We start from the raw sequence: 21,709 nt of genomic DNA, 5'->3' as shown, positions 1-21,709 counted from the left end.
CAGACCAGAACACCGCCCAGGAGTTTTGGAACCAAAACAAAGCCAAGAGAGCTTTTATACTTAACGCTGGGATAGTGTGGGTGGCAGGCAGATACAGAGCAGAATTTATGAGTTTTAAAATAAGAATAGAGGAGTGTTGATGTAGCCTAATATATACAGTATACAGTTTATCTTGTCACTCTCATAGTCAAGGCACAATGATCTCACAAAACCAAACTTAAAGTTCCAGAGCTGTACGTTAAATACCCAGCCGTATAAAATCTAAACAAAAACTTAACAAAATCTTATGAGGCCACAGTAAGAAGACAGGAAGTCCTTAAGTATGATGCCATTAAGACACAATGTGGCCGTACACCTTTTAAAGTCTGGGTGGGGCAGTACCTGCTCTCTTTACTTTACTCGTCCCTCGCTCTGTCCCTTTGCAAGTTTACTTTTTAAGACCTTGGTCAACGCAAGGTTTCACGGGCGTGGAGGACACTTACACGTATACACAAAAAAAAGAAAGAACAAAGAAACGGAAAGCCTGCATCCTTTCATCACGAGACATCAAAGATTTGACAGACTGACAAGGAGACAGCAAAACATCTTTCTGCAGCAGTGGGACAACGCAGCGAGAACACTGCCACTGCTGTTACGCATACAGAAGAATGTATTTCTAAGGCATGATCATTATTCCAGCATCTTTCTTCTCTTTGTAGAGGAGGAACCGTAGCGACACTCAGGAATAGCTATACAGCGGGGTTCACATTTGTGGTTTTTTACTGATACAGCACGACAGCTACTTGGACAAGGTTCATGTTCCCCTCAGGATAAAATTGTAATCATTTTTCCATTGTGCCATTATCGAGTCAAATACCTCAATCTTTTTGGTTTCTGTCCAAATACATGCAGCAACTTATGCCAAGTAGCAACTGTTGGCAATCTAAACAAATATTGGAAATATGGCAAATATTACACCTGCCAAAACGGTGCATGTTTTGCCAAGTAGTGACTGTTATCAGTTCAAACCAATATTGGGTAAATATCGAATGTTACTAAGGCTGCGACTAAGGATTATTTTCTCGAAGAATCGAGCACTTGTTCGGTTCATGATGATGTTCTCGAACGTCTTGTTTTGTCCACAAACCAAAATGATTCCGTTTTAATGGTTTCTTTGTTATATGGAGCAAAGAAACCAGAAAATATTCACATATAAGAAGCTGAAAAATCTGAAAAACCCTTAAACTGATTAACTGATGATCAAATACAATTATGATCTCGTCATCATTGCATAGCATTCAGCCTAATGGATTAGCTTCTGTGGGCAACAGACAATACTTTCATTACACACTTCCAACAAGCAACTTGAGACATGAGAATCGCTGAAAGACGATATCTAACGACCAGATTTTATTTCCACAACTGACAAGATTTTCGGCTAATCATGATTAACAGCTATGTAACTGGATATGAATGCAGATCAATTATTAAAAAGCAGAAAGCTGATGCATTTCTGTCAAAGACTTCCACCCCTTCTTTTGCTCTCCACTCAGACCGTTTACCCACGAGCAACCAAAGCCTGCTCAAATGTGATTGTTCAAATTAGGAATGGAAACCACTAGGCTCACAGCCCCCATTATCATCTCCCGACCATCACCTACACATTCTGTATATTCACATGCAGGATCTGTTTCCAGAGATTAGCATTTAGCTCAAAGCTCTATACCGTGCTTACGCACAGCCTCGCAAGAATGGCTGTCAACTCTTGTATAGTCTTGTTTTCCAATATCTGACACTAACACCAGCTAACAGACAAGTTCATACACACAGGAGTTTGTAATGATAAGTATAAGGAGAAGAGTCGCCCAACCAGTCCCACTGAATCACCCCCCACTCCTATTTTGCATTCAAGGTTCTTATCGTTTATTTAAAACACATTGTTGGATGGGTGGTTACTGTGTGCCTGGAATTTTCAGACTTTACTTTTGGGCCAAGTATCCAGCAACTCTTGCTGTTTAAAAATCCACAGTGTTGTGTCAAGAAGACAGAGAGAACACTAGCTATCGGCATCTCAGGCTTCTCCATTTCTGCACACACAGACAACATCCCAGAGTCCTGCGGGGTTTCAGATGGACAGTGAGAGACGTTGAGTAAGAATACATGGGTATTGTCTGCTCTGAGGCATTCCCCCCAAGCTGTGACTATTCACCAAGGAGATTTCAGAGGCGAGTGTGTGTGTGTGTGTGTGTGTGTGCGGAGATAAAATGCAGTCAGGACTTAAGAGGATGGGCTGATGAGGGGTGAGGGGTGAGGGCCCATTCTGTTGTGGGTGAACCCAACAAGCTCAGTCACCCCAGAATTTGGAGACACAGACTTTTCTGGTGGCAGAGCAGAGGGAGGTGAACTCTATTTGGGGAGGTTTTTTTGTGTGTGTGTTCTTTACGCCGCGGCTCTTACAAACAAATAAGGTTAGGACACTGAAGGAGTGAACCACATAAGGTCACATCGGTTACAAATTAAGAGACAAGAGACTACATACAAGAAGTCCAAGAAACTATCAGCCACTGCTTGTTAGTATGTGATAAGCATTCATAAGCATTTAATAACCCCCGTGGTGCAATGTGGGCTTTTGCTCTGATGTAAGACGCGCTGTCAGTGGATCAGCTTTCATCTTTCGGGGTTACGAGTTGAAAGGAAATTATACAGCTCTCTGGTTTCACTGGAATAACAATTTAAGCATTTAATTTGAAGGTGCACTTGGTGCGAAGTTTTGGCTGAGTCGTCTCAACCTGTAATAGGAAAGGCTTTTTTTTTTTTTTCTGCTGCTTCCACTTAAACAAAAAGAAGCCAGTCTCACATTTTACACTGCTTTTGAGCTAAGATCAGATCTAAGTAACCCAATAACGCTCCTCAGCTCTGTGGGCTGTGTGGTGGTATGCACGGCCGGAATGTGTCCAAATGCCAGAGTATTGGGTACGGAAGGTAAAGAGCAGGAAGTGGAAGCACAGACAACCACTTTTTTCCCCTCCTGACACACTTCAAACCTTATTAACAACACACTGAACCAGTTCAACAACCCCACGATCCACTTTACCCTCTACTCATCTGCAACCAGCTCGGCTCTCCACTGAGTGTATAAAGGAGCAATTTGTTGACAGTGTACTTTTCACCCCATTGTGATTTCTCAATGATCTATTCAAGACTTGGAAAGCAGCCAGCCTCTTAAAACAAGACCCTGCCCCACTGCCACTTATCGACACACCTTCACCAGCCAGCCCACCTTTTGTGTGTGTGTGTGTGTGTGTGTGTGTGTGTCTTGGCCTGAGACATCGACACAAGCGTCAAGCAAGACCTGGCCTCTAAAGGGCGGGGAAGTGGGTGGTTTGACTTGGCCTTAGGGTAAGTATACTGTGGTAATAGTGGGTTTGGAGTAAAAGAAAAAAAAATCCATCAGTGCCATGTTACAACAAGGCACGCACCACCGCAAAGTAATGAAACATGTCTGAATACTTAATTGAGACTGCTTTTAGCATTTTACTGTTCAACATAAATTGTCTGAGCTTATTACTACATATTATATTTCATTTTATGAAATCCGATTCCATTCCCAATTCCCATTGCTACTTGCTTTTATTCAGTATTTGCTCTTGTGAATAACAGAGCACTTAAAAGCTAGTGACAAAAGTCTTTCAAAGTTCCACATGCCATGGAGCCCCACCAATTATTTATCATGTAATCAAATATCATATAATATGCAGCTTGTAAGTTTAACTTCACACACAGTCTATAAAATAGCTATTTTTAATTTAAAACAACACATGTTTCCACCCTGGCTGATAACTTTAGAACTGCATCTGATATTATTTTGCATAATAAGACAAAAAGGATAACAAATAAGTACCATCAAATCTAATTTTCTTCAGAAGCAATATAATAAAGGTTCACTAAATATCCATAAAATGTTTGTGCTTTGTGCAAACACACTGAGACGTAACACATACTTTTTTTACCTGTTTTTTTAAAGATTATATTTGGCCGTATTGAGCCATAGCTACAGTATGATTGAGGCCTTTACCGTTTTCGTGTGTGTGTGACTGCAGGGCCTCTCCGCCACAGTCCTGCTCTACAAATTACTCATTTGTTCGTTGATTAAGCCCGTAAACGTCGCTGTGGCAGATGTGAAAAATGCAGCTTTCAGAGGACTTAACTCTCACCGCGGCAGCACAGCAGTCAACTCGCCGCCAGCTGCGTTTTTATGAAGCAGTCCTTCTAACGGTGGCGCTCCCTGTCTGAGCCACCAGTGCAAATCTTAATTAGAATGAGAATAAGTTATTTTTGCACACGTGTGAATGAGTGATAGTGAACTCATCCTTACTACACACGCACAGGAGAAATGGGCAGCACTTATCTGTGCCTGGGGAGCAACGGGGAACCTTGACCGATCCTGAGAGTTGAATCGACAACTTGGCCACGGGCTAGTCATTTGTCATCAATGCTCGCTCTCTCTCCTCGGCAGGATAAAACCTTTCAGCTGAGCACACAGTCGTGAAGAGCGTGTGGCGGCAGGACTGATACGGAAAGACTGGCACGCTTCTTCATCACGGTGATAGATTATTTTGGAAGCAACGGCGAGTGCTCATTAAATTTACAAGCAAAGTGAGTCACAACTTATAAATGACAGTTTTATTTGAATCAAAAAAACGACGATGATGAAGTAAGTGATGTAAGTAAGACGGCTGTTTGGCCAGCAGCCGGATTTTAAGGAAAGCTCTGCTTTTTCGTGGGCTGTTTCAAAAGCTGAGAACAAGTTGAAGCCTGTGAAACGACTGAGCTTACATGTGTGCCTCTAAACTGACATTGCATCAATTCCTGTTGCGTTCGTGTCCATCCACTGTCACTTCCATGACCAGATTTGAGCTACACTAACAACAAATATTGTATATTATATGGCATTGAGTTCCTTGCTCCATTTTGATAGAAAACAATGACATTTGCAAGTTTGAGCAGCTTCTTTAAATACACCAAAAACACTAGAAGACCCGTTTCCAACTTGAATAAACAAGTTTCTTCAGTCAGCAATTATGTAAGTAGCTACATCTTGGCAAATTAGACTGTTTGGATGGATCAAAAATAAGTCCATATTTTATCCTTTAAACTTTGTAGCCTAAAGGTTTCACCGTGAGCAACACACAGTTTCCATTACTCACAGCGAAATGACAGACAGTGTGAGATAAAACAAAGATTCTTCCCTGACTGCATATACCTCAAACTCTTGATCATCTGACAGTGAACTCGTAAGGGCTTGCCAGGTTTCAGCAACTAAAACAACAATCTCTCCCACAACAAAGCCAAGACAGCTTCTCTCTACAACACGATGTTTCTTTCCATACAACTTGAAAAGAGGAGAAAAAAAAAGGGGGTACAGAGAAATGGCAGATAAACTGCTTAACAGCAAGGGTACAAAACCAGAGACCACTGGGTTCACACATTGTGTGCATGAGCTCTTTAATCTGCCCACTTGACCCATTTTCTCAGCAGCTTTGTAGCATGTTTTTGCCCCTCACACACTGAGTTTCTCTTCGGGGCGGCCGTAGGTTTTAATGACAGCAATAATACAGTATGTGATCAGTGTGGGAGGGATGTTGATCAATTGGTGGAAAACACAGCAAAGGTCAGAGAAAAGTCAAAAATTGGGTCGACACCTTGGCAGTTTTGGGACCAGCTCACATGTGACATACGTTAGATGTTTCTTCAGCTGGTGTAATCAGTCCCAGGTTCGCCATAATTATAATAAGTGTCTGCATCTGGGTTTAATTAGTTATAAAAGCATTATTTTGCAAAGAAATGATTCTGATTAACTTCTGTTTTCGAGGTTTTATTGTGAAGCAGCCGAAGAATGGGCTGAGTTTGCATTATGCAGTCAGTGAATGCACCTGCTGTGCAACAACAGTTATCTGCTACAGACGGCGTTGTTTTCTTTCCAGTCACGGCAAAACCCTCTGTTTGGTGGAGTGGGAGAGAGTTAGAGATGATTATCTTCTAGAGTTTATTCTTTCTTAGAGGACCACAGCAAGAGCCAGTCAGTGGCGATAACATTTATCTAACTGCTTAGAATCGGACAAGGGAAACAAATAAAAAATTCAAGAAAAATAATTGGTATTTGTAGACAAAACCTGTCTTAATGCTACGGAACCTGAAGGACTTGAGAGCTCAACGACTTGCTGACGCTTGTTGGCTCAGGGAGTCAAAAGGTACATTATAGTCACATTCCAAGACATGCTCATATCTAATAAAATAGAGGCCCACCTCTTTGGAGTGTAGGCTGTCCACTGACAAATTTCCCAGGCTATCAGCATTCTTAAAATTCTCCTGCCAGTCACACAGGACAATTTATTGACTGACCATCTAATAACCTTGATACAGTAACTTTGACCCAGCTCTTACTTTGCACAATGAAAAAAACCCCACACAAATTAGATGTCACGTCAATGAGATGTGAAGCGCACAAGTTTGCTTAACAACACTGACACTTGTGGGTTATAGGAAGGAAAGTTTTTTCTTTTTTTAATCACGCTGGAGGAATTAAGAGGAGTGAAACATCAGACGTCTTATGAAGCAGAGTGGATCATTCTATTAATTCTTAAGCCGATGTCTAGACGTGTGTCAACGGTAACACGTATCTAAGACAAAAGCAGGCAAGTGCTAGAATACTTAAAACTCATCAGAGTAGAATTACCAACATCCATAGAATAACAACAACTTATACTCGTATTCACAGGTTTTACCCATAGTCATAGCGTTGGGCCAAAAACGACACAGGGATTTGCACCACTGGCAAAAAATGAAGCAGACAAAGACGTGTTCACCCAGGTTTCACAATTCCGCTAATGCTGGATTAAACACATTCCCACTTGGTCAAAAACACGTTTAAACCCAGAGTTTGACCAGTTAAAATGGGGCATTTGAGTCTCCAGTAAATCTGCATGTCTTCAGACTGTGGGGTGAAGCCAGAGTATGTGGAGAAAACACACACACACACGCACGCACAGGGAAACTCCACACAGAAATGCCATGATTGAACTGGGAATTGAACCAAGAACATTCCTGCTGTGAGGTACCAGTGCCCACGTTTTACGAAAATAATCATTAACAGCTATTCATTGTTTGCAAAATAAATTCCATATGCATATTTGAGATGGTATCAGCCAGGTCATGTGTTCATATGTTCAGTGTATTCAAGGCTACAGTCTTCACCGACCCATGCTGACATTTCTATTGTGTTTATTGCCTTTAACACTGTGCATGGATACCTAACCAGAGCTCAGTCTGACATACATATATCATGAAATTGAAGTTAGAAACAGGATTAGCCACGGATAGGTGAGCATGTGTGTATATGTATTTACATTTCATATCTAAATGTTTACATGCAGCAGTTGTGAATGGCTTCAGGCTCAGGTTGAGTTCAGACAGAAAAGAAAATGTGGATCATGCCACGCTCTACTGTGCATTCATGATGGATTTAAGTTTATGTACCGGAGGATAAACTACAGTGTGTTTAATCAACTGTATGATGTCTCCATAGAGTCAAAAATGACAAGTCATTATTGAGGAAAGTGTAATTCGAAGTAATCTCTAATTTAACCCTGTTTTCATCATTCTCAGGATTCTCAGATTAGAGCCTTTTGGTGCCGCAAACCTGGGTCTCCTCTACTTACAGTTAACAAGTTAAAAAGCAAACTTTTTAAATTGTAAATTATAAAGAAGTCTTTCCTCTGAGCTTCAGAGAGATTCTCTGGAAAAAAAAAGAATCATTGTATATTTTGTCATTCAACAACTCCCTCACTCATCTGTGGCTTTTCATGATGTTCTCTGTATCCTTACACTCGCCATGAGTGCACGGATCCTACTTGTCTGCACAGGTCAAACATTTACAAAGCAGCTAAAATATTGGCAAAGGTGTCAAGTGCATCCTCTCACTATTCAGCATGAGCAGAGTTTGAATTTCCATCTATTTCTGTTGTTTCTGAATGTAAATGGTAGATGTTTTGTATTTATATAGCACTTTTCTAGTCTTGATGACCACCCAAAGCTACTTAACACCTTTCATACCCATTCATATGGGGTTAAGTGTCTTGCCCAAGGACACATCGGCATGTAGACGAGTGGAACGAGAAATCGAACCCACAACCTTGCAGTTGGAAGACGACTCGCTCTGCCGCGGAGCTGCTATCGTCGCCCGTCCTCCACTGAAGATGTGAGCGTCACGTGGAAAGCAGACACAGTGCAGATCTCGTTTCTAGGTCGTATAAGGAGCGGATTGTAAGATCCGTCTGCTGGACAGTCCTGTCTCTTTGTCCTTCTGCTGGTTCTTTGAACCCACCAGGCCTAACTCGAGTTGAGTTTCAGCTTTGCATCGCACTTCAAGAACACGTCAATGCAGCTCAACACTTTGACAGTAAATCCAGGCATGAAAGGCGGGGGGATGAAACACTTTCTTTCTCCAACGCAAAGCTTCCTCTTTGAATTGGGAGGAAATCATGAAAGTCTGACCCTTGACATTAGCGGACTGGTACACACTTCAATAAGGAAGTGTATGAATAAATGAAATATGGACGGTGGATGTTGGCATGGCAGTTTCAAAGTCTCGTTCTCTACAGCCGCACAACTTTTAGCTTATGTGTTACAAAACCTTAAACCGCCACTCAGCAGCTTATGCTTCAACTTCATCTGACACTTTAATCCCCTGTTATGAGCAGAGACAATGGCTGGAGGGGAATGACGTATGCCAAAGACTATATCAGAGGCCTGGGAGATACAGTAGATGAAGATCAGTGAGTGGGACAAAGAACGCTTTCATCAACAAGACAATATCAGGGCCCTCAATTAGTACAGGCCAGACTAGGGTGCAGGGTGCCAGCATTCACTGCTCCCCTCCAGCCAAACCTCCCCCAAATTGGTTCTGTAGCACACAAAAAAAAAAATCCCACAGGTCATGTCTTCCTCTGTTTCAGCTTAATCCAAGCAAAGGCATGTTACAATCCATGTGATGGAGCTTTGGAGAGCTGGTACCTGATATGAAACAAAGCCACTTAGTGAACTCACTGAAAGTTATATTATTTTCTGGCTCAAGAGTGTGATGTCTACATTTCATTTATTGAATTTTGTTAAGATACAGTTTTTCAAAAAAAGACAGTTGAACTTTTTTTTTTTAATCAACATCATGTATGTTTGAATTTCTTCCTATCTGTTCACTGTATGTGTTGTATGACCAACGAAATCTGTAGTTATTCTCAGCCATGTGCATCCATAGTATCATAATCATGACGCATCAGAGTGTCACAAAAGAAAAAAAGAAGGTAAGAAACAAGAGACTTGAGTGAAAACAAGCACAAATCCTACCAACACCCAAGCCAACAGTGCACCACCAGGTATGGTCTGATCACGAGGAAATATGAGGCGAGAAAGCAATCGCACACGAGGCAATATGAAGCAATATGAGGCTGTACAAGGCAATGTGAAGCATTGTAAGATGACCTAGCTGATTTTCTCGCTGCTAGTTCTTTGAGTTTTGGCCTAGACTTTATGGCTGCAACCCAGTAAAGCCTAAAAGCAGTTTGGTCTGTGTGTTTGTGTGTACCCTGTGCCAAATACAAGCAATTACAAGGCCTGTGTAGACAGCCGTATTAATTAAAACAGAGGCGTATCTAATCCTGCATACAGTGAGCAGTGAGTGCCAAATGAGTATTCTCTAGAATTCTTACCGATTGGAACTTGGGGCAGACACATTCAAGGCTGGAAACTCAAGGTTACACAGGCCTATCGCAGCCAAGTCTAACAAGTCCCAATAATAAGGTTATAAACTTGAGCTGTGTAACCACAGGGTTCTGCTGGACATCGCAGTAACAGAGCTTCAAGGGACGCTTTGGCCAGCTACGCGGCCAATGAGGTAGCAAATCTGACTTCAGACCTTCCAGCTCGTATAACTGACTGGAAATGCCACTGTCTCAGCAGATGAACAGGCCTGCAAATCTTTCACTGGCCCTCTAAATATTTAACGTCCCCTTGGTTGAACTATGTTCATCCTCTCTAAACCTCTCAATGGATGGCACAGTGCCACCTGGCCCGTAACAGCCACTGAGTGAATAGAGGGCACCCTTTATTGTCTGCACGGCTCATGATTCACACAACAATTAGCAGCTTCCAGGTTATGAGCAGTCGAGGCATTTGCTTTGAATCCAGACTCAGCACAAGATCCAACAAGACCTAAAAAGTCATCTGTCTCAGTATACAGGATATGTATACAGAAAAAATTGCATGTCTTGAGATTGCGTCCAATTCGTGCCGGTTTTTGATAAGGTACACTTAGAGGCAAACAGATGCAATATGAAGACTGGCAGTCTTAAAGACGACAGTCTCAAAATACTACTGTCTGTCTTCTTCCTGTTTTATGACCCAACATTGTATCAACATTAATAAAAAAAGTCCACCTCTCAGTTTCAACCAGGTACAGTTTCTGACAGGTCAAAGTCAGCGAATTCCATACCTCACCTCGAATCCCATACCAAGACAATACAAAAGTAGAGGACAGAGGAACAGGACTCAGCAAATCCCTCTTTTGTCCCAGATGCTCTACACTTGATGGTAATCTCCCCATCCCTTGGGATTCTCCTCAGTTCACCCTCCCCCCCCCCCCCCCCCCATGGTAGGAGATTTGCGAGAGGGTAAAAAGAGAGTTGCCTACAGACATGGCAGCTCTTGAAGGACGGGTGAATGAGTGGAATTCAAGGATGGCTTAAAAAGAAGCCTGCACATCATGAGAGTCAATCGAAAGATAAGAAGACATGGAGAGCAAAAAAAAAAAGAGGAATATAACAGCAAAGTGAGGTTTGAACTGCACAATGACATTCCCAAGAGGGGCCTCGCGAAATGCTGAATGGTCTATTCATTCATTAAAAAACGCTTTGGGTGGTAGCTTGGGCTTGTATTAACACTGTTCACACATGTGAAAGTTAAAATATGTTAATTTTAGGTTCAAAACCTGCAAAGTAACATCAGGAGATCACATCTCAACTGAAGCTAGGAGACAGTCTTGGTCACTCTGATCCAGTCCTAGTTCATGGAGAGTGAAAAGCTGATGGTATAGATTACTTAGGACAAGAGAATGTAAATGGGTGGAGGAGGGACGGTCTCTAGTTTCATGCCTCTGTGTTCAGCAGGCTGTCAGTATAAGGACAAGTGATCACTCCCTAAAGCTGGTGACTGGGACAAAGTGCCAGGTAGATGGATCCAGTTTCCTTTGCTACAGCCAAATACGGCTTTGTGGTGGAAAAAAAAAAAAAAAAAAAAATCTGCACCTGGTGGCCATGGAAACCGGCGTTCACCGAGTCTGCAGCCTGCAGTGCTGACAAACCGTCTACACAGAGTATAAGTGAGCTTGGCCATGAATATAATGGTTTTTAAAGAGGCTACGGGCATGTTGCCAAAGAAGTCTGGCCGCTCATCAACGTTACATTTTTATCGTTATAGCACACTGCTGTTAAGTGTTGCTACTGTATGTTGACCCATGACAAATCTCATCACAGGAAGAAACTACGCTGATTTTCCTGCAACAAAACAATGGACAAAATCTGCAAACAAGCATTTAAGAATCTTTAAATATACATAACTAGATACATGAAGCTCAGTGTTGGCCTCACAGGATATTTAATTAGCGTACATATTTTTGACTACATCTACATGCCTAATTTGAGTCAACAGACAGTTGAACAGGTGTTTCCCTGATAAAGTGGCCAGTGAGTGTATATACTGTAAGCCCCTTCATGCTTACGACTTTAAAACAAACCCCCCACGTACTGTAGAGTCCTGTTATTTGCAGGGTACGGCTTCACACCTTCAAACTCCTACCTGGATTACGGCTGGGAAAGACAAGCCCAATAAGTAAAGGTTTCACCGCAAACAGGAAAGAGGCGCTGAGAGGTAAGAGGGCACTCAGTATGCCATTAGTGCTGGAGATAGTTGGGTGTACAGAGCAAGTGGCCCGACAATCCTCTCCTCTCGGGAGCACAAGCAGTTATTATGGCGTCCCTCTGTACTTTGCATCCCTCAACCTGGCATTTTGACATCGGGGCCGGTATGAGAGCAGAGCCGAGCGCACCTGAAACACTGAGTGGCGGGAGCACATAAAAATGCCCAACAACAGCTGTCAGCAGCATTCAAAAGGAGGCTCGCTCGGGCCGGAAAACGATGACAGGGATTACAAATACAAGGCAAACACGGAGCAAAAGCCCTGCCAGTGCTTTTCTTTACACATGGTTGACAAAACTATTCAGTCAATTAATCAATATCACGTTGTTATTTCTGACAGTGGTCATATCATGAAGTATAATGATTAAAGCAAAGGTATTTCCCCCATAAATGTCACTAACATCCAGTTATTTCACAAAGAACATACCGTGCAACTGACATTCAGAAAAAACAGACCTCAGGTCAGGTAGAATCTTTTTCAGTTCTTCATCAATGAAACTGAATAAGAAGCTTGCGTCATTATGATGAATCGACCACTTGGCAGAAATATTTCCCTTCAGTTTAACCAGGTGTCAGTCTGATTAGAGTTGTTCTAGGACTCGCGCCAAACATCCTCCCTTCCACCTCAGTACAGTAGGTGCAGGATCAAAGTAATGTAGCTTTCTGTGACTTTTAAATGCAAAGGCAGCAGGAAAACCAGTTGCCACCGGACATACATGTCACTACTAGGGCTGCAGCTAATGATTATTTTCTTGATTCTTTCAAATGTTGAGTTTGAGTTATAAAAATGGCATTTTATAACTCAAATGTTTTGCCATCAAACAGAAACAGATAAGCAGTTTACAGTTATAGGGCAGCAATTAAACCAGAGAACATTCCCATTTAAGAAGCTGCAATAAAACATTGTGAGATAAAGTTGCCTAAAAAACGTGAATGCTTCAGAAACACAGGATATTTTACTGCGAAAAAAAACAACAAAGCATCCATCCCATTTATCGTCTGGTCTCAGATGTGTACATACGCTCTAACTCAAACAGGGTGTCTTGTGAGGCAGAGGTGCTTCACCAGACTGGAGCATGTTTTTCAACATCACAGCACAGATATACAACTCTTCAGACTGACTACAGGCTCCAGATGGCTCGACTTAGGTAATCAAAGCAGGATGTGACCACCATGGTTTTCTTACAAAAACACCATCTACACTGAAGTAAACTACACCACAATTATATTTCCTTTTTAGCCGACTAAGTAAGAGTGTTTCTCATATACAGATTGTTGTGTGTGTGTCCTGGTCTTTGACAGCTGTGCTGTGTTAAGAGAGTGGATCTCTGAAGTTGTTGTTACTGTAACATCAGCTTCATATGGAATCTCACATGTTAAAAACACATCCTCAGAGAGTGCTGCTGCACCTCAAACTCCAACTAACACACTTGTGTCTTATTGACTGACAGGTTAGACCACAGTGGCATGTGTAGGAGGATACATGAAGAAAGGAAGCATCTGCCCTTTGTGACAGGTTTTTTTTTTACAAAATGCAGACAGGGGGAAAGGGAGCCACAGAGGGATATCCAGACGTCCACTTGACATTTTGAATGACCCCCACCCACAACCTCGCATGCACACATAAGCTTAACGTTACGAGCAAGCAGAGATCTCCACGGGCAAATATATATGCCATGTCCCCAGCTGGGGTTTCATGGCCTGTTTATGTGCTGGTAGCTGGTACAGTGTGACAAGACTAATGCTGAATGGAGCTTCCAAAGCCTAACGGGGGAACCTCCAGGGATGTCGATCGTGAATAAGAAGGTTTACTGACTAGAAAATCCAGGGATTAGACATCACAAGGTTCACTGAGTTAACAGAGTCTCCGCATAGTCGGTCCATTTATTTCATTTATGGGCTATTGAGATCCAAACAGAAACACTGATTTCAATAGCAAGAGAAAGATGTTTACTTTTGGGTTGTTTAACAGAGATTTCCATTAACATCCTTTAGTTTGTATGTGCTCGATTCAATATGACATATAAAGTGATGTACATGCTCTTCTCTGATGGATATTTAACATAATTATCAGTTCCAAAAGCCACGAAGACTTGAAAACAGTATGTACAAGGACTTCTTGTGTACACCTGACTGCCTGCATTTATGTAGTGTAGAATTTTCCATCAAAAGATCTACTTTTTAGGCCATGCTCTTTGTTTATTTCTAAAAATTAACACTGAATTCAGTTTCTTAAAATATCCAAGTCCACTGGTACAAGATGTAACCTTCAGATCACATTATTAACTTTTTCTTTTTACCCAGAAAAACACTTTGGAAACCTAACATCCAGCTCACAAAATGTAGACTTAAACAGGATGTTTACTTCAAGCTCTCTCCCATCAAAGACAAAATGTAACAGAAAATTAAAAGATAGATTTAAAGTTACAGTGTGGCTGATATTCTCTGATATATAGTCTTTTTTTTTTTTTTACTTTTACTTCAACTGAAATGTGGTCGAGGGCTTAAATCAACCAATTCACACAGCAAAACATGAAAACCAGACCAACCATTTCAATTATGTCAAAAATGATTATAACCCAAAGCCACTGAACTTCAAAGATTTCTGACTCGCCAAATAAGATTTAACAAAACCAAAGAACAACAAAAACAAAACATGAAACAGTTAAGACACATCTTTGACAAAAGCCATTTGTCAAAGCGTGTTCGGTTTCAGCTCGATCATCTATCACCTAGAGTTTCACCAGATAGTTACAGAAGCTCTTCACACGGGGGTACATCGGTGTAAAATGTTAAATTTGTTAACACTACACATTGTTAACACATTTAAAGCCAGGTCCCTTGTTTCATTCACCCTAAAGGTCTCAAATGGCTTTTTTGTCATGTCCCATGCCCCCCCCCCCACGCCCCCCTCCTTGAAAAGAAGAAAACCTCGAGCCAGCTGTGATTTTTTTAATGCAGCATCTAATTCAGCCATTAAATAGCACAGTAGGGTGTCTCCTTACAGCCTCGCCCCTCCCCCACACCTTGGTCCTGTTCCCTTCAGGCAAAAACCACAGTGGGTGCATGTCAAAGATCACATGACAATAGGGATTCCTGACCCAGTCAGGGACTGAGGAATGAATCAGACCTAATTCAACCATGTCACGGTGCGACCAAAGGCACTGCTCTTGAGACAGAGTGACAGGCCTTTTCAGCCTGGACACACACACACACACACACACACACACACACTGACGGGACAGCATTCCTGTGGAAATGTCACATTGTTTAAGACTTTCTCTGGAAAATGTTTCCCCTTAAAAGAATCGGTATGTCGACATGACATTTTGTCAAAATGATCATTTATAATGTCAATCAAACTTCTCACTTCTAGCTGTACTCAGCTTGGCTCGTTTTTTTTTTTTTTTTTTTGCTTTTTGTACCTGTTGCTTTTTTTGGTACCTGCTGTGAAATGTGACGCCAACAGACTGCCGGTCACCGATTGGTCAGAGATTGTCGTCACGTCCGACACAAGAATCAAGAATCAAACCCACCAGTTCCGCAAAAAAACGTTGCTGTGTTTGGTGGCTGACGAGAGGATCCAGTGCGTTCATGTCGCGTATTTAACGACGTGCTATGGTGACCCCGCCCACATTGAGGAGGTACTATGAAGTCATGGATAACAACGTGCCCGATTCCCAAACCGAGCAGATTTGAATCAAGCCGAGTAGTTCTACAACTGTATATGGAAAAATGCGTACATGTACAACTGACCAAGAGACTAAATTTATGCTCCGTCAGCTTAAATAACTGAAGTTAATGGATGGTTAAAAGAGGTGAAACGGAGTATATCGCCACCTAGAGTAGCGGAGGCAGATAGCCGTCCAATCAATGGTGTAGTCCAGCTCCAACCAGAGCACTGAATGTCTGATTAAACCTCGTTTTAGTGCACGATGGGATACAATCAGGACCTGATGCTCCACAGTCAATTTGGATTGTCAGAGTTTGTCATTGCCGCATAAGTAGGCTGCATTTCTCCATGAGCGACCACAGTCAATCAAATATTAATTGACATCCTCTCAGTTTCCTCTCACTATCATCTGACAGCTACACTGTTCTCTCCCAACTGTACATTTAATAAATTAAATGCAGGATGTTGGTGAGGTTATAAAGATAAATTATTCAGGAGTTCTTTCATATTCAGCGGCTCTTATAGCCCTCCAACACTACGGGGGGTTGGTTTTTGCCTCTTTTTCCAGATAGTCTCACATTATAACCCTCTTAAAAAGATAAAAGTCAGCAATTCTACTGTGCCATTCTGGCAAACAGGTCATTACACAGGGAGGAGGAGGTGGTGGGGGGGGGGGTGTAAAGGTACAAGCCACAGTCTCTGGTCAGACAAAAAGTTAAGTCTGAGGACAAACACAGACAGAGTGTGTGTTTCCAGACACCGTAGACTTTGGACCAGAGGGGGAAAAAAAGCCCTGTAAACACTCCCAAAGCCACTTTGACCTTCTGAGGACCAGACACACTGATGTTGTTGTATCACAGAAATCAGGGACACACAATGAGTCACCACAGCTTTCTAACAGCAAGTGGTGCATACAAAAGAAAAGTTGGAGGATGCAGAGAACTGATGCAATCCAGAGAGCAAACTGTTTCTTTTACAGTAAAGCACGTGTGTCACTGCAACACCACTGCATATTAAGTAACAAAACATTCCCATTCTTTTAGATCAGTTGCTGCTTTTTTTAAAAAAACAAACACATTTTCCTTCTTTCTTTTTTGAATGGAATTAGTGATCTCGCCAACTTCTATGCGCTTTTCTGCACCGAATCTTCCAATGATACGATCGACTTCATAAGAGTCCTCACATTACTCGTGTTCCAGTGTTCGCTCTTACCTGACCCCTGCGATGCCGCCGGACTGAGGAGAACCAGGACGCAGCAGAAGAGGCGCCCCAGCCGCCGAGAACACCTGCAGAAGCAGCAGCCACTCATGTTCACTACTGCAGCGCTTCAGTTTAAGTTAAGTTACACAAAACAATAAGTCACAAACACACACACGCACACAAAATGGAAACTAAAGTACCTCATCTTCTTTTCTTCTTCTTTCTCTGGTACCGACTGGTTGAAGCTACATGGGCTACCCGCGGGGAATAAGCGTGGATAAAGGTGCTTCCTCACAGCCTTGCACCGCTGCTGCTGCTGCTGCTGAGAGAACAGCTGATGGAGACGCAGCGCTCTGCTGGAGACAGACGGCAGAGAAGTGTGTGGAGAGAGAGAGAGAGAGAGAGAGAGAGAAGCAGAGGGAGAGGGAGAGGTGAGGTGAGTCCTGAGTCTGAGCCCAGCCCGCAGGAGTTCACATCATCACAGACTTCCGCCAGGTCCTAGAAGGGAACAATTCCACGAGCAGTCTCAACCTATAATTACTTCTTATGGCCAGCGAAGGACACGTGTCATTACAATACATACTACTACTACTACTAATAATAATAATAATAAGACATGTTCTTCAGAGATAGATAGATAGAAATACCGCAGTAGCAGCATAAATATATGCAATACACGATAAAACACAACAAAAACATTTAAATAGGGAGGTAAAAGAAATAGAGAAAGAAGAAATCTAGAAATAAACCCAGAAAGAAATCCAGAAGGAAACTCATAAATAAATCAAGAAAGAAATCCAGTAATAAATAATCCAGAAAGAAATCCCATAATCCAGAAATCATGAAAGAAACCCAGAAAGAAATAATCCAGAAATCAAGAAAGAAACCCAGAAAGAAATCCAGAAAGTAAGACAGTTACATATGTTTTCAGGCTATATTTAAAAAAAAATCGACGTTTGTTGCAGATATTTGAGGCATAAAAACTGAAAAGCAGCTTCCCCATGGTTAGTCCTGGTTCTGGAGACACAGGTGATTTTAGAGGTCTGGATGGTTCATCATGAGCCAGCAGGTCAGAAACGCATTTGGGTCTAAACTGTTCAGTTCTTTATAGACTAATTTTAATATTTTAAAATTCATTCTTTGGCAGACAGGAAGTCAGTGTAAGGACCTCAGAACTAGGGTTACATGTTCCACTTTTTTGGTCTTAGTGAGAACACGGGCAGCAGTGTTCTGAATCAGCTGTTGGATGTCGTCTCGTGGAGGATAATAGAAATAGAAATAATTCCTTGTTTTAACATTTTGACAGCTTGTGTCCCTCTGTCGACATTTCCCCTGCAGTGGATGTGAACAGATGACAAACTACGGCTTTCTGTGAGTAAATAAGAGCTTTGTGTTGGACCGGAAAACTTGTGTCGTTCCTGCAGAGTTTACACTGCAACTGTTAACCCTCTCCAGGTGAAGTAAGCACATGTGTGGATTCAGTGAGGGCCTGTTTACTTTGGATTATGTCGCTCAGAGGTAAGAGTAAGGTGAGACATACCTGAGGAGGGATGGAGGGATGGAGATTTTTTGGCTGACAAACATTGAACCTTGATTTATAAATCACTCAGTGTGACCTAAATTAAATTACAAGATAAGATACAAGACAGAAACAGTACTTTTAAAACATAAACTAAGAAAAATAGAGTACATGGGAAGTGACAGTACTACAGTGTTGTATGAATAAGGTGAGAGGAAGGCATTAAAGGGAGTTACAGATGTTTTATACAAGTTCCAAGAGTCAGTGATCATTTTAGTTCCATCCTCATCCTCAGTTCTGATGATTCTTAACCAGTGTTGGCGTCTGCCTTGCAATGCATGATCATGGTCTGAACTGTGGCAAATTGCACTTACAAAAGATGTCCACTAGAGGGTAAAGTTGGTTTTCGTTTCAAGATGTGCTGCAGAGGTATCAGTAGATTTAAATCTTGTGCAGTTCATTAATGCACTGCTGTTTTTGCCACTGTTTTTGTAGAACAGTCTTTATCATAATAATAAGGGACCGCTGGATGTAAAAACTCCAAAAACGTCCAGGTTAAAATATTATATGCATGTTATGTTAAGTAGAATTGTGTCATGTACATGAAACAAAAATAAGTGTGAGAATCGGTTTAGTATCAACTGACAGATCAAGTTATTGGTGCACATCACAGCAGACCCTAGATGCATTTGAGCTATTACTGAACAGATTAATACCATTAATAAAACATGAATTCATCAGATTACTTCTTACAGGTACTGCTACACATATCGATGTTCTCTGAGCATATTTGTTATCATAGGAACAGGCATTGGGTTCAGTCGTGTAGCACTGTGAGCCTCGGCTGTTTCAGTCTCTCTATGTATAGGCCTCTGGGCTACTGTCTGAACACGTCCACAGCTCTGTGGATGACTGCTTCACTCACATTCCAGTGTCAGGGAAGAGAAAGGGAAAAAACGTGTGGCAGTGGAACCTCACTGAGAGCAGAGAGGGACGTGTGTCCTGCAGCTCTTTTTTTGTTTGTTTTGAAAAGCAAGAGTGAATGTAATCACAATATCTTGTGCATAATTACACTCAGAATACTACTCACATAGTTTACTCAGAAGACTAGCAGCTACTGGATAATAAGAAAATGCAACTTTTAGCTTATGTTGTTTAGTAGATTATTTGATATTCGATTAGTAATTTGACTTCAATGGTAACCCTTAAAAATACACTCCTTCCACATTGTAATCATAGCAAACTATGGGACATGGCTCGGATCCAGTGCTTTAAAAGGTTAGGCACCATGGATTTACTAAGGTTGTTGGGTGCTTTTACCCCCCCGAGTCACCATTCAAACTGATATAGCTCATTATGGATTTGACATTTTGCACAATACACAAACATACTGAGTACTGAAAAAGCAAAGCTTCAAACAAAATAACACAATTGCATGATCATACCTCAGTTACACTGATCAGAATGTTTTAACATTGTCATACTTCTGCACCGGAGCAGGGTACAGTGTAGGTCAGTAGTAGAGTGAGCTAGTCTACATGCTGATGTGCCATAAAGACTAGAAAAGCACAATATAAATACAGACAATTTACCATTTTAAGGCTATATTAGTATGTCGATCATTTTTGGTCTTATAACGTCAATTCTTCTACAGGTACAGTGTAAAATTATTTGCAGCTGATGTCTCTCACCTCACCCATCGCATCTTCAGTTAGTATCAAAACTCAAGATGTTTAGTATGTCCATTGTGGGCTATAAAAATGTGATGGCCAAAAATGGTAAGCCTCTGTAGACAATTCATACAACTATACTTAAAGCAAAATATACAGAGAACTATTTTGTCTTACATGTTTGCCAAATTTTACACGCTGGACCTTTAAAGTCACCTTTTCAGTACTGCTAAACCCTCTAGAAGGCACATGACACGTTTGACATTTAATATGTAAAGCAACACAAAAGCACAGCAATATTTTTCATTCATTTCAGATCACGACCTGCAATAGACCAGGAAAAAAAAGATCTATTTTCAGGAGAGTCCCGGTTCAATTTAAACAGCAATGATAAGCTGCTGGTCATTCTGCTGATCCTGTCAGCACTATTCAGATTTAAAAGCTTCACACCCTTTTCTTGTCCAGGGATAAAAGAGCAGTGCATAGAAAACAGACCTTTCTCGAGATACATGACCTCTGAGTAATTTATGTTAATACAAATCTGAATGTTTTCAGTATCTTGGCATCTAACCTGAGACAGGTTAAAGGTGTCAAGAGGTTTCACCGCTCATCCAAGACCATTCAAATCCAAATTTTATTCTATCTATTGTAGCCTAGTATCTACACTCCTGAAGATATGATGACCTGGAACCTTGACAGACTGAAATTTGTCCTTGGAGCCATATTATTCATACTTAAAATATGAAATATGAAAACATCCAATATAAAAACTGCATTATGGAGAACCAATGTTTCAGTACGCTGACGTTTTCATTTGGAGTGCGGAAAATTTAAATTCTCGATAATATAACAACGCTCGGAGTTGTGTACTTGTTAAGTATTTCATAAGCAGCTACTGAGGCCCGAGTTATATCAGATTACTTCCAACAGCTGAAATCAGGGAGGAGGGGCTGTGGAGCCACTAAACAGCTGAGGAGACATGGCAGCTCACACCGAAGCCATGTCTCACAGTCACACACACGCACAACAGTCTCGCACATTGGTAAAACCCAAGCCCACGTGTCGCGCCATCCTCTCACTTTCACAAGGCAAAGGATCAAATACTGTTTAAAGTTTATAGTTTATAGTTTAAATTAAGGAATGAGATCAACGTATTACTCGCCAAATTCTTATTCATATATATATATATATATGTTATTTTTAAATCAGCTACTCTTGTTTTAACTTAAGCAGTCCATTATCTTAGGTTTGTATTCAATGAGTTGGGCACATTACTGTTACAATAATCAGATTTCTTGTTTCATCCTCAATTGCAGTCCCAGTTTACTCCCATCTCACAGAAGCACTTTACTTAGGCTCCACCCCCTCCATGAATTCCAGATGTCTAGGCCAGATGCAAGAGCTGGATGGCATGGAAGGTGTGGGGTCTTAATCCTCAACAGAGGTAGTGCGTTGCTGCCCAAATCACAAAGTCGTCACTGACTAAATTTGATTGTAGAGGTTTGTTGGGGTGAGTATGAGGACGACCAATCAGAAGAAGTCAGTGGACTGTGATGAAAACCCGCTGATCTTCAGCCAGGTATTGGGTTTTATCAAGTGGACTCTTAATAGGAAACAGAGATTCATACACATGGAGCCAAA

General features: G+C 41.5%; 1 protein-coding gene across 1 annotated transcript in view; it reads right to left on the bottom strand.

The window, feature by feature from the left end:
- The window catches only part of col18a1a (collagen type XVIII alpha 1 chain a), a 70,914-nt gene extending 53,640 nt beyond the window's left edge, over positions 1 to 17,274 (bottom strand). Inside the window, exons 1-2 of the mRNA XM_058619572.1 lie at positions 17,080 to 17,274; positions 16,892 to 16,965 (exon numbers count right to left, since the gene is read on the bottom strand). Coding sequence (XP_058475555.1) covers positions 16,892 to 16,965; positions 17,080 to 17,084 — 79 coding nt within the window. The 5' untranslated portion in view covers positions 17,085 to 17,274. The remainder of the gene's footprint in view (positions 1 to 16,891; positions 16,966 to 17,079) is intronic.
- Positions 17,275 to 21,709: the final 4,435 nt, after the last annotated feature.

Source organism: Solea solea, chromosome 2 (genome assembly GCF_958295425.1).
Source record: "Solea solea chromosome 2, fSolSol10.1, whole genome shotgun sequence".
Taxonomy (NCBI): Eukaryota; Metazoa; Chordata; class Actinopteri; order Pleuronectiformes; family Soleidae; genus Solea; species Solea solea.
Note: the sequence above shows the minus strand (reverse complement) of the source record. Positions and strands in the feature narration are given on the sequence as shown.